At 56.8% G+C, this 11,313-nt stretch overlaps 1 protein-coding gene across 3 annotated transcripts; it reads right to left on the bottom strand.

Annotated features, from left to right (window-relative positions):
* Positions 1 to 2,332: 2,332 nt before the first annotated feature.
* SLC37A2 (solute carrier family 37 member 2) lies at positions 2,333 to 10,839 on the bottom strand. Of its 3 annotated transcripts, XM_031044120.2 has the most exons (19): positions 10,739 to 10,839; positions 9,762 to 9,843; positions 9,589 to 9,676; positions 9,225 to 9,303; positions 8,953 to 9,088; positions 8,474 to 8,550; positions 8,214 to 8,380; positions 7,626 to 7,663; positions 7,204 to 7,386; positions 6,978 to 7,068; positions 6,839 to 6,901; positions 6,320 to 6,405; positions 5,507 to 5,555; positions 5,237 to 5,310; positions 4,688 to 4,766; positions 4,514 to 4,611; positions 3,728 to 3,792; positions 2,918 to 2,951; positions 2,333 to 2,559 (listed from the first exon to the last, which is right to left on the bottom strand). In XM_031044120.2, the coding sequence occupies exons 1-18, from the start codon at positions 10,795 to 10,797 to the stop codon at positions 2,948 to 2,950; spliced, it is 1,518 nt and encodes a 505-aa protein (XP_030899980.2). In that variant the 5' UTR covers positions 10,798 to 10,839; the 3' UTR covers positions 2,333 to 2,559; positions 2,918 to 2,947. The 3 variants fall into 3 exon arrangements, with proteins under 3 accessions (XP_030899980.2, XP_033925523.1, XP_033925522.1); XM_034069632.1 differs by lacking the exon at positions 2,918 to 2,951; XM_034069631.1 differs by lacking the exons at positions 2,333 to 2,559; positions 2,918 to 2,951 and adding an exon at positions 2,961 to 3,489.
* Positions 10,840 to 11,313: the final 474 nt, after the last annotated feature.

The following is an 11,313-nucleotide window of genomic DNA, read 5'->3' as shown; positions in this document are numbered from 1 at the left end:
CTCCTGGAGGATAACCTCCCGCCTCTGTCTAGCATCCTGATCCTTAGTTTTTCCAGTTAATGTGCAGCAGGAGGGTGGGTTTGGCTTAAATCCCAACCTCATCACTGGGAGCTCAGGAGGTGTTAAAGCCAAGGAGCCCTGCTCCCCCCTACCCTCAGCTTTCTCCCAAGACTATGAGCAAATGAGCCCAGCTTTCCTTTTGCTCTATGTATCCCATTGTGCCAGCTCCATCCAAGTGAAAACCCAAGCTAAATCCCAGTGGGAGAAAGGAGTGCCAAAAGGAATGTTTGCCTAAGACACTGCACTGGGAGGAGGGCAGCCGAGCCAGCTCAGGTGGGAAAACAGCCCTTTCCCCCCCTCCATTTCCTGCCTGGCTCCTTAGACACGAGCCAGGATGCTCCCACACCAGGATGCTGGTACCTGGGGAGCCAAGGGCCGCTGCTGGCTGGTGCCAGGGTGGGATGGAGAGAGCACAGGCATCGTCTGCAGGGGAAACTCCTTGGTTTAAGGAATTGAATCCTTGAATGACGGCAATTCCTCACGCTGCGCTCGGCCGGCACTTAATTACCCTCTCTGGTAAAAGCTGGCCTCTTATTTCTACCTTGACTTTGCTGACTTCAGCATCCCGCTGCTGAATCCCGCTTTGCCTTTGGCTGCTAATTAAAAAGCCCTTCAGCGTCAGCCGGCTGCTCCTTGCATAGGTCATTATGTGCTGCAGCCACCTCTTCACCTTCACAGCATCCCGGCAGAACAACGGCATTCCTTCAGGATATGTGCAGCCCCTTCCCAGGCCTGGGGGCTGTGGTGTCGCCCAGGCTCCGGTTTTTACCAAACAGGCTCATAATGAGCCCATTTTAGGTGTGACTCTCGTTGCCGTCCACGGGGCAGCAGCGCGATGGTGCTCCCCGGCTCACACACACGGTGCTGTGTGAAGAGCCTTGCCGGGGGGGTGGGTTGAGCAGCGGCCCCTTCTCCAGCAGAGCAATGAGGTGAGGCTTGCAGACACCTCCCAAAGGAGCTCGGCTGGGTTTAAACAGCCCTTTGGCCATAGCAGACCCAGGGGATCCCCCTCTGCCTTCCTGCCCACCCCTCGGGCTCTCAGCGAGACCTGGGGTTTTCTTTGGCGTTTGGTGCGGGTTGGAAGCTGAAGCTGCTGTGGGCTCCCTGCCCCTTCCCCTCGCTCCCAGCCAAGGGCTGCTCACACTTTCCAGGCACGAGTGGGATGTAGCCCAGGCCTAAATTCATCCCGGAAAAACTGAAAGAACAGAGGGGGGGAAGGAAGGAAAATAAACCCCAACCAACCAAGCTGCTTTGTGCTGTGTGTGTCAGGGCTGGCAGGATCTGCTGCTTCAAAACACATTCCAAACCTTCCCCCCTTCCCATTCCTCCTCCATGAGGTGAAGGTAACTGAGAGCTCAGTCACACACGCACTGAACCAGCCGTTCTCAGCCCAGCATCCCTGCTCCTTGTGCCATCAGAGGCCATGTGGCCTCAGGATGCTGTGTGGCTCCCCATGATCATCTGCTGAGGACAGACCCTGTCGTGACACCTCTTCCTATGGCTCCATCAGGGTTTGCCTCAGGAGGGGTATTTTCCTGGGAAAAAACATCATTGGGGATTTTGGTTTTCTCTGCTTTTTTCTGCTTTCTCCAAAGGGACTTGCAGGCAACCAGCCTCATGGAGCATCTCTGGTCAGAATGGGGGGACCAAAGGCACAGTATCACCATCCAGCCACCTCGAACGTGTGGCTGCCACTCTCCAAGCTGCCTGTCCCCTTTGCCGATGAAATCAGCACTTAATAAAACCACATCAGGCCCAGATGTTTTAAGATCCAAGGAGGTGAAGTCAATTAGAGCTCAGGTTTATACCAGGCTGCTCTCCCCTGGGTGGGGAGCTGGAGCTCGGCACATTCCCTTAGTGGTGACCAGGCTGAGAAACTCACCTCATGGCTTGTGAACACCCCAACCCCTCACACACCACAGCTGGGCCCCCCCAGCACACAGCTGGCTCTGGCCCTTATTGAGTGATGATGGGCATCTCTTCCCCCATCTTGCCCTCTTGGTCCAAGTGGTGGGATGAGACAAGCAGTAAAACCAGCTGAATTTGGGCTCAATGAAAAGCTTGGGGATGCTCTCTATGTAGAATAAGCAGCACTTTGAGTCAAGGCAATGCCTTAAGTGCTTTGGAGCCATCCTCCTGATCCAATACCCTGAAATACCAAGCACAGCAATAAGGCAGGCTTCCAAACAAGAGAAAAGCATGAAGAGGGGCACAACCACCACCCCCAAGCTGACACTGACCTGGCCGAGCCCCACTGGGACGCAGCAACACAGGCTTTGCACATTTTTATTAATAAAATGGCCAAAAGTGAAGATTCAGCCCAAAAAGCTGCTGTGCTGAGGCCCAGGGACTGCTCCTCTCTCTGAAGCCAGCCCAGGGTGGCAGCAGGAGCCCATGGGGCTATGCCTTGGCTCTGCCAAGAGGAACACGCTCCTGGCGTGCTCCAGCCTCTCTGCTCCCTCCGGGCAGCTCCCAGGGATCCATCAGAACTCCTTAAACCTGCATGGAGAGAAGCGAGGGGCTGAGCGTGGTGGGAGCACTGGGCAGGCACTGGGACCACACTGCTGGAGGGATGCAAAGTGAAACACAGCCCATCAGCAAGCCTGGAGGAGAAACAGGCTCCAGAAGATGCAGCCACCGCTCCCCTCTGACCAAAGCTCCCCATAGAACACCCCAGCACCTGCACCTCCTCTCCACAAGCTGCTCCCAAAGCCCTTTAGGGTGCTGCAGTATCCCACAACCAAGCCAGCTGCTTCCCACAGCTCACAACACCCTGTGCAGCCAGGACAGTCCTCACCCCAGCCAGCCCTGGCACAAGGGGAGCCAACAGCCCTAAGGAGATTCAGGCTGCACTTACCGTAGTGCAAGACCCACACTAATGGTCTTTTCACCTGCAAACACAAGACATAAGGACCAGAGGTTCATAGGGAGTGCAGGGCCTGGTGACTGGAAGTGCTTGGGGCTCCCGTGGCAATCAGAGGCAGGGCAGTGCTGATTTGGAGGTATTTATACCCTCGCTGCAGTGATTTGGTCATGGCTTTGATTAGCAAGCCCAGGCTGTGTGTAATCAAGCTCATTAGCTTGGGTGGGCAAGGCAGCCTATAGATTTGGCTGTTTCAAGTGTGTTTAATCAATGCCAATCAATCAGGCACCATGGCTAACATCTTGTCAGCCGGAGACAAGGACACGCTGCCCCCCACCCCATCCATCCACCCTCTCTTCCATGGCCATCACCATTTGGCTCCCAAATCCTGATCTCAACCCTTTGATTATCAGCAGAGCGGCTGTTGGAGGCTGAGCCTGCCAAGCAGAACTCGAGAGCAGGGCAAATCAGGCTTGAGTTTGCATTTAATCCTCGGGGCTTGAGCAGAAATACTCACACCGAGTTACTTCCCATCCAGCACTGACTCTGTCAGCTGCACACTAGAGCTACAAAGACACAAGGATGGGGTCTTTAGCACCAGGAGATGGCTCAAACCCCCCGGGGGCTGCCCTGGATCAAGGCGAAAATGTCTCTCTGTGGCCAACAAGGGCAGGAGACCTCACAGTGCCCATGTGAAGGTGCAGCAGCGACAGCAAGGGATGGCAAATGTCTTTTCGGAGCAGTACCGGTGCCCTGTTTTGGGACTGCAGGAGCAGAGGCCACGCTGGGGTGGCACTTACGTACCCTCTCTTCCTTGCCATGTATCCACACCACCCGCGGACCTCTTTGACCACCACACGAGTGAGGAGCTGCAGGAGGAAAGGTGCAGGGCCAGGTCACCATGGGGGGCAAGGGTCCCATCACCAGGAGAGAAATGTTAAGGTTTTTCCTAGGGAAGATCCCATGAACTCCTTGTGCAGAGGAGGTCGTTGGGAAAAGCCAAGTGAATAGAGGCAAAGGTTTGGAGTCATTGTATCCCAGACTGGAATGTGTCGGAAGGGACCTTAAAGCTCCTCCAGCTCCAACCCCTGCCACATGCAGGGACACCTTCCACTGGAGCAGCTGCTCCAAGCCCCTGTGTCCAACCTGGCCTTGAGCACTGCCAGGGATGGGGCAGCCACAGCTTCTCTGGGCACCCTGTGCCAGCGCCTCAGCACCCTCACAGTGGAAAAAGCCTCTCTCCAGTTTCCTGCAGCCCCTTTAGGCACTGGAGCTGCTCTCAGGGCTCCCCACAGCACAGCAGAGGGGCAGGATCCCATCCCTGAGCTGCTGCTCACGCTCTGGGGGTGCAGCCCAGCACATGGGTTTGTTCTGGGCTCAAGCACTCACTGAAGCTGGGTCATGGGGAGCTGCTCCTCACCCAACCCCAAGTGCCTCTCCCCAGGACTGCTCCGAACCCCTCTCTGATGCAGGGTGCTCTGTTCCTGGCTCTCTCAAGGACCATCCCTGCCCTCCACCAAGCACGGTGGCTAAAAGGAAGTCCTTGAACACCCAGGGTAGCAAAGTGGCTGCTGCCGAAGAGGGACCTACCAGGCAAGCCAAGACATCCGCTGCTATCAGCATGTAGAACACGTTATTCCAGCCTGTGGGGGAGATGAGCCCTGCGAGCAGCGGCCCTAGTGCAGCACCTGTGAGGGCACACGAGCCACGTTAGGTGTCCTGTGCATGGGAGAGAGGACAACAGCACTCACCAGCCATACACACCTATGGATCCTGTGCCATCAATGATGGCTGTGACAGTAGAAAGGGCTTTGGAGTTGCCTTTGAGAGACTCGTGGGTTCCCTGTTGGGATGGAGAAGAAAAACATCAGGAGAAAAGGCAACTTCAGGGTCTGCAGTCAGCAGGTATTAGTGTGAGGCTGTTCACACCCCAGGCAGTGATCTCCATGTGTCAGACCCAGCCATGGATGGGAGATCAAACTGAGATGCTGCCTGCAGTCAAACCATGGCACAACCCGGATTCCCAACAGTGGGCAGCAATCCCAGATGGTTTCACAGCGTGTTTGCCCACTGACAGTGGGAGATGTAGAGGAAGATGCAGCAGGGCTGAAGCAGAGTCACACAGCCAAGGTGAAAGAGCATAGGAAAAGAGCCGTGTTTCAGGGAAGGTGAGGACCAGAGTGCAAGGTGTGACAGCCCTGCCCTCCTCCACTGCCAAGGGCTTTGCACAACAAAGCTGGAATGCAGAGATCCAGCCAACATCCCTCTGGGAAAGAGGGAGCAGCTCTGGGGGGTCTGAGATGTGCCTCTTACCAAGTCTGCTGACACGGCCGTGGTGATGAGCGCATAGGGCCCGTTAACCAGAGCACCGCAGACAATCAGCATCGCTGTGAGAACAGGAAGGGATCAGAGCTGGCAGTGCAGGGAGCAGCAGGATGCTGAGCCCCATGCATCCATCCTGCATCTCTCTGTGTTCCCACCCAGCACCATCCTCCCCAGATCCCAGGCCAAGAAGGGAAATGAAGGGAGGTGATTCCACAGCATCTCCCATCCCTTTGGGGGATGTGCCAAGGAACTCCTTACCTATGGATGTGCCAATGCCATTCTGGCCAACGTGGTTATACAGGAACAGCTGGAAAAGAGCCATAAGATGAAACAGTTATAGCTATTTCAGCTGTCTTCCATGCAGCAGCACCCAGGGACAGGACAGAGAAGGCAGGAACCTGAATTATCACTGGTGACAAGCTTTACAGACCCCAGCCAGGATTAGGGAGCCGAGTGCGCCCTTGGCTCCATATCCTGCTGTCTGCCTGCCAGATGGAATTCCTGGCTGCTGGCAAACAGAGGTGCTGCCACGATTTATGGCCCAAGGAGGCTCGTGCACGTCCGTGCTGGCTGAAGCCAGGCAGTGAGTTAGTGGGGATGCGGATGGGATGAAGCCTCTCGGCTTTTCAGCAGGGAGAGGGTCAGAACCCAGAGCCAGCAAGGCTTGGGTTACAGCTCATTAGCCCCGGGTTTGTGGCAGCAAAGCCAAATGAACTCCATGCAGGTGCTTGGGAAGGACATCCAAGCATGAGGCTGGTGGCACGGGGGCTTTTGGGATGCGAAGCATAGAGGCAAAAGCTGGACAGAGTGAGTGGGACCCCCCAGAGTCTATAAAGCAGAGCAGAGTTATAGCAGGGTGCAGGAAATAACCCCAGAGGGGCTGGTTTAGCTGTCAAGGGCTCTGTGGAACATCTGGGCATGTGGATCTATCCCAGCTCTTAACTCAGCCGAGCGCGTGACCAGCTGATCCCGGCTTGGGAAGAGGATGACAAGAGGAACAGGCTGTGACTCAAAGGAGCCGGAGCAGAGGGGACCCTCGTGACTGGGTTTTAACCCCGCGTGACAACGCACCATGGGAGCAGCAAGGATCAGCATCACGCAGCACGTGGTGGCTCTGCCCCCCGTGTAGTCGGAGATGAGGCCAGCAAAGATGCCCCCTGTGAGGAGGAGCCATGGGTCAGTCACAGCATCTCAGCAGCAAACCCATCGGGATGCTGTGACAGATGCTCCTTCATCCCACAGCTTCTTCATGTCCCCAAAGTTACATAGAATAATATCAGAGTGAAGAGCTTGGATTTCTCCCTGCAGATGGTTTCCCTACACCCAGCTCTGCTCTCCTCCACACTTAATAAATGTGCTCTTTGTCTAGGAAGAACCTGAGTCTGAGCAAAGAAGACCCAAGGATGTGCACCTGGATAGCACAATAAAAGCAGGGGGTGTTTGGTGCCTGCTGGGTGCTATGACTGCTGAACAAACCTCACTGCAGTGCTCCAGGGATGGTGTTACCTGTGGACGGGGCCTTCCAGTCAAGACCATGGTTGTCCCCAAATCATCCCTGAGCCACCCCCTCCACCCAGGTATGTGACAAACCTAAAATGCCTCCGACATCAAAGAGGGTTGACAGGTCCCCAGCTTCCTTGGCACTGAAATGAGCTGCAGGGAACAGGAGAGGGATGAGGAGATGCTCCATTTACCAGGCTCAGTCCCACCTCACCACCCCCAAACTCACCGACATTCACAATATAGAGGGGCAGCCAGTAGAGGAAGGTGTAGCTCACCAGCTTGGCAAAGAGCAGGCAAAGGGAGAACTCCACAACCCCCTGGGAGGAGAGCAGAAGACATCAGCAGAGCCTCCTTCCCCCAGCTCCCTCCAGATGGAATCAGCTTTCCCCCCATTTCCTGCCCTGGCTTTGCCTCCATCCCCATCAGGATCTAAGGGGTATCCCACAGCTCACAGGTATCCGGAGTGCCCCGAGGAAGCTGATGGCTTCAGGCTCCTCAGCTGCCTCCTTGGGGCTGTGGAGGTGATCTGTGCTGCTCTGGCCTGACGTGCTCAGTGGTCCCTCGTTGGAGGTGACTGCTTCAGGATCCTTCCCATTGGTGGTCACTCCTCCAGCATCCTCCTCATCAGAGGCCATCTAGAACCAAGCATTAGTAGGAGATGTGGCTCTCATTGCTGGAAGGGGCTGAAACATCAGATTCATTGCCAGGATGTGACCCAGAGGATGCTCACACTGGGACAGCAACGAGCATCCTCTGTGATAGCTGAACATTGCTCTAATTTCTGGGGTTATGATCTGATTCCTGGCTATGATTCACCATAAACTGAATGACCACTCAGCCCAGGACAAGTCGCATGGGAATCAGTTCAACTCACATGATGCAGAGGTGGACTGCAGCCAACATCCTCAGGATCTGCAGGGAGATAGGAGACCCAGTGTGAGAGCCTAGACCAGCCCCCAGGCTGCAGGGAGGAACATGGAGCTGGGAACGTCTCATGGCTGAGCTGCATCTCAATCCTGGTGAAATCCAAAGTGCTTCCCAAATGTTTTATAGACCAGCACAGGGTTTGCCTGGATAATCCTGAAAGATGCTGAGCATCCCCATGGTGGTCAGGTCCACATCCCTGCATGCCACAGGCTGGAAATAAGGATATGGGGTTGCCAAAAAACACTTGGAGATGGGCAAGGTGATGGTGGGGGTTAAGGGTGGTGAGGCACTGGAACAGGTTACCCGAAGAAGTGGTAAATGCCCCATCCCTGGCCAGGTTGGACACAGGGGCTTGGAGCAGCTGCTCCAGTGGAAGGGGTCCCTGCCCTGGCAGGGGGTTGGAACCGGATCAGCTTTAAGGTCTCTTCCAACACAAACCATGCTATAATATGATTCTATGTAGGTGAATCACTGTGGTCCTGCTGGTTTTGATGTTACCCCAGTCCTCTGCTGCACCCTGAATCAGGCCACTCACACTCCACAAGGAAGAAGAAGCAGATGATGCCCACAGCAGCGATGATGATGCCGGGCACGATGAAGGATAAGCCCCAGGCAGAGGAAACCCAGACACCAGCGATGAGTGACCCCAGGATATTCCCGACAGAGGTGTGCGAGTTCCAGATGCCCATGATCAAACCTCTCCTGCAGGGACAGAGCCAGGTTGGGATCACCAAGACAGCTGCTGAGGCCAACAGGGACCAGGATGGGGATGGAACACACTGGATAAACACTCACTTTCCCTTCCCAAACCAATTCCCAACACATGCCACGACAGAAGGCCAGCCTGTCGTCTGCACCAGCCCATTGCAGACCTGGGAAAAGAGAGGCAGCATCACAAAGCACCATCAGATACACGTCAGACTTGATCCATGGATCCCAATTTGGGCTCAAAAATAGCCACCCCCTCCCCAAAGCTGTGGAGAAAACACTCGGTTTAGGGGTTCTCTTCCCATTGGAGCAATCCCAGAGCCGTTGGCATCGCTCCTGTGGCTCCATTGGGAGCAGCTGGTGTTGCCAAACTGCCTCCCGCCCTGCTCAGCAGGACTGGCACACCCGGTGGTTTCGGCTCCCACGCCATGTGTGACCAGGTTTGATGGGAGTGGAAATACCTGGCGTTCCCTATTGGAAACTGGGGCACCCCCATGCCCAAAAGCTACCAGAAGGGCAGGATGAGGCCGTGGGGGTAAAGTCCAGGTCCTCCAGTGCGGATGTACCTGCATGACAATGAAGTACCAGAGGACGTGGATGTCCCAGAAGTAGCCGAGGCCGAAGAGTGCAGTGAAGAGCCCACTCAGCACCATCCCCCCCGACAGGTAATAGCGCAGGGGGAGGCGCTCCCCGAAAATCCCACTGTGGAGACAGGGAAGAGCATGGATGTGTTATCACACTGAGCCACCCGTGGGCTGCTGCCTTCCCCATCCTGATGGAAACCAGTTTCCTGGCAGACTGGTGTGTGGAAGGAAAGGGGTGCAAAGGACCTGGGTACCTGATAAACATCCCAATGGCATAGGCCACCAGGAAGGCATTATCCAGTGCCCCATAAAGCTCCTTGTAGTTGTCCCCATCTGGAATAGAAACATTAGGACCACATCAATGTGGCCCCCAGAGTTTTCCCTTCCCATGGCCACTGGCTCATCCACATCCCTATTCCCAAGACCCTCCTCCCAGGGGGTTCTTGGAGCATGACCAGGTCCTTTCCCAGCCCTGATTTTGCCACTGGCTGCTTCATTCCCTCCTGATGCCTAAGGAGGAGCCTGAGCCTCCAGCCATCACCCAGCTTAGGGCATGGGGGACCCCATTCTGGCTGCCATGGGGTAGATTTGGGGACGAGTGGGGAGGCTCAGCCTTACCAAAGGGTGCCCAACTGCACCATGTGCTGCTGTTGGAGTCATTGTGGGGGTTTGGGTCCAAAGCAGAGCAATTGGGGTGCAGCTGGCTCTGTGGGGAGAGAAAAAGTGGGACTTGGGATGCTTGGGAAACCCACATCCCTTCTCCCTACGGTTGGCGTGAGGTTGGAGCCAACCTTGACGATGCTGATGGGCTTTCGGGAGAGGTGGTAGCTGGTGTAGCAGAGGAAGGTCAGCACCAGCGTCAGGCCACGGTACCTAAGGGATAGAGCAGAGAGGTCAGGGATGGGGAAGCAGGGATGGAGACAGGGATGTTTGAATTAAATACAGGAAAATGAGGGAAAACAGAGGGAAAATGGGACTTGAGGGTGGGGCTGCTGCTCCCAGCAAAGCTGGTGGATAAAGCCTGGAGAATCCCAAATAGGATCCAACACACTCTGGAGTGGGATGAGCATCACCAAGGGGCTTCATCCTGCACTCAGTGTAGAGCAGAGGAAGTGGGAGGTCAGGGGCAGCTGCAGCACTCAGAAGTCACGAGATTGCTCCAAAGCAAGAAAATCAACCAAAAGCCTTTTCTTTGTGGTTCTAACCCATCCTGCTCCTCTGCACAGTTTCACTTCACAAAACAGCCTAGGGCCAGTCCCTGTCCTGGTTCCGGTCCCTATACCAGAGCGTTTCCCAGTCCCGGACCGGTCCTGGTGCCCAGGAGGGTGATCCGGAGACCAGGGCTGGTTCCAGTCCTGCTTCCTCACTATCCCCGGGTCGGTCCCTGTCCCGGTGTCTGTGCCCCCCCCGGAAGAGTGACCCGGGGTCCAGAGCTGGCTCCCGTCCCGGTTCCGTCCCAGTCCCGGTGCCTCTCCTCGGGAGAGTGATCCCGTGTCCATGACCGGTCCCTGTCCCCATGGAAGTCACTGGGAATCCAGGGCTCGTCGCTATCCCGGTGCCGGTCCCTCTCCCGGTGACCCCAGCTTCCTCTCTGGTGCCTGTCCCCAGCAGTGACGCGGGGTCCAGGTCTGGTTCCCACCCCGGTACTGGTGCCCCGGTTCCAGTCCAGAGCCGCTCTCAGTCTGCAGGAGCTCGTCCCCACCGCGGTCCCGGTGCCCATGGCAGTGACAGGGATGCGGTCCCGGTCCCGTCCCCGCTCGGTGCTCACCGGCTGTCCCGGGGCAGGGCTCGCAGCAGGCGGATGCCGGGGGCCAGCGCTGCCCTCATGGCTGCAGCGGAGCGGACGGGGCCCCCGCGGCTGTTTTGTACCGTCCGATGCGGCCGCCGCTCCCCGCCCCGGGCCCGCCCCGGCCCCAGCCCCGGGTCCGCCCCGGCCTCGCAGCAGCTTCCCCTTGGGGCCGGGCGAGCCGAGAACCCGGCTCCAAGACGGGGACAGTGAAACCCGGAGCGGGGCAGGAGGACCCCGAGTCCGGGACCCGTCCCCTCCTCCGGATGCGGTTTGTGCCGGGGGAAAGGCCGGGTCTGACCTCCTCACTCACTGCCCCATCACCCTCTGTGCTCCGGGTCCAGCTAAGCCTGCCCAGCCCGCAGGGATTGAGGGGTCCTGCTCAACCTCCCCTTGGGTTCCACGCCAGGAGAAGTCCCCCCTCCACCGAGGGATCCATGAGAATGGAGCTGAGCAAGGAGCTGATTGTGAGGCTGAGGAGCAGCGAGGGCTTTACTCAGCTGTCACTCCTCTGAGCTAAGCACTAAGCCAGCCAAAACCCTTTGGGAGCCCCTCTG

This window comes from Melopsittacus undulatus, chromosome 15 (genome assembly GCF_012275295.1).
Source record: "Melopsittacus undulatus isolate bMelUnd1 chromosome 15, bMelUnd1.mat.Z, whole genome shotgun sequence".
NCBI lineage: Eukaryota > Metazoa > Chordata > Aves > Psittaciformes > Psittaculidae > Melopsittacus > Melopsittacus undulatus.
The sequence above is the reverse complement of the archived record's forward strand: the minus strand, read 5'-3'. Positions and strand labels throughout refer to the sequence as shown.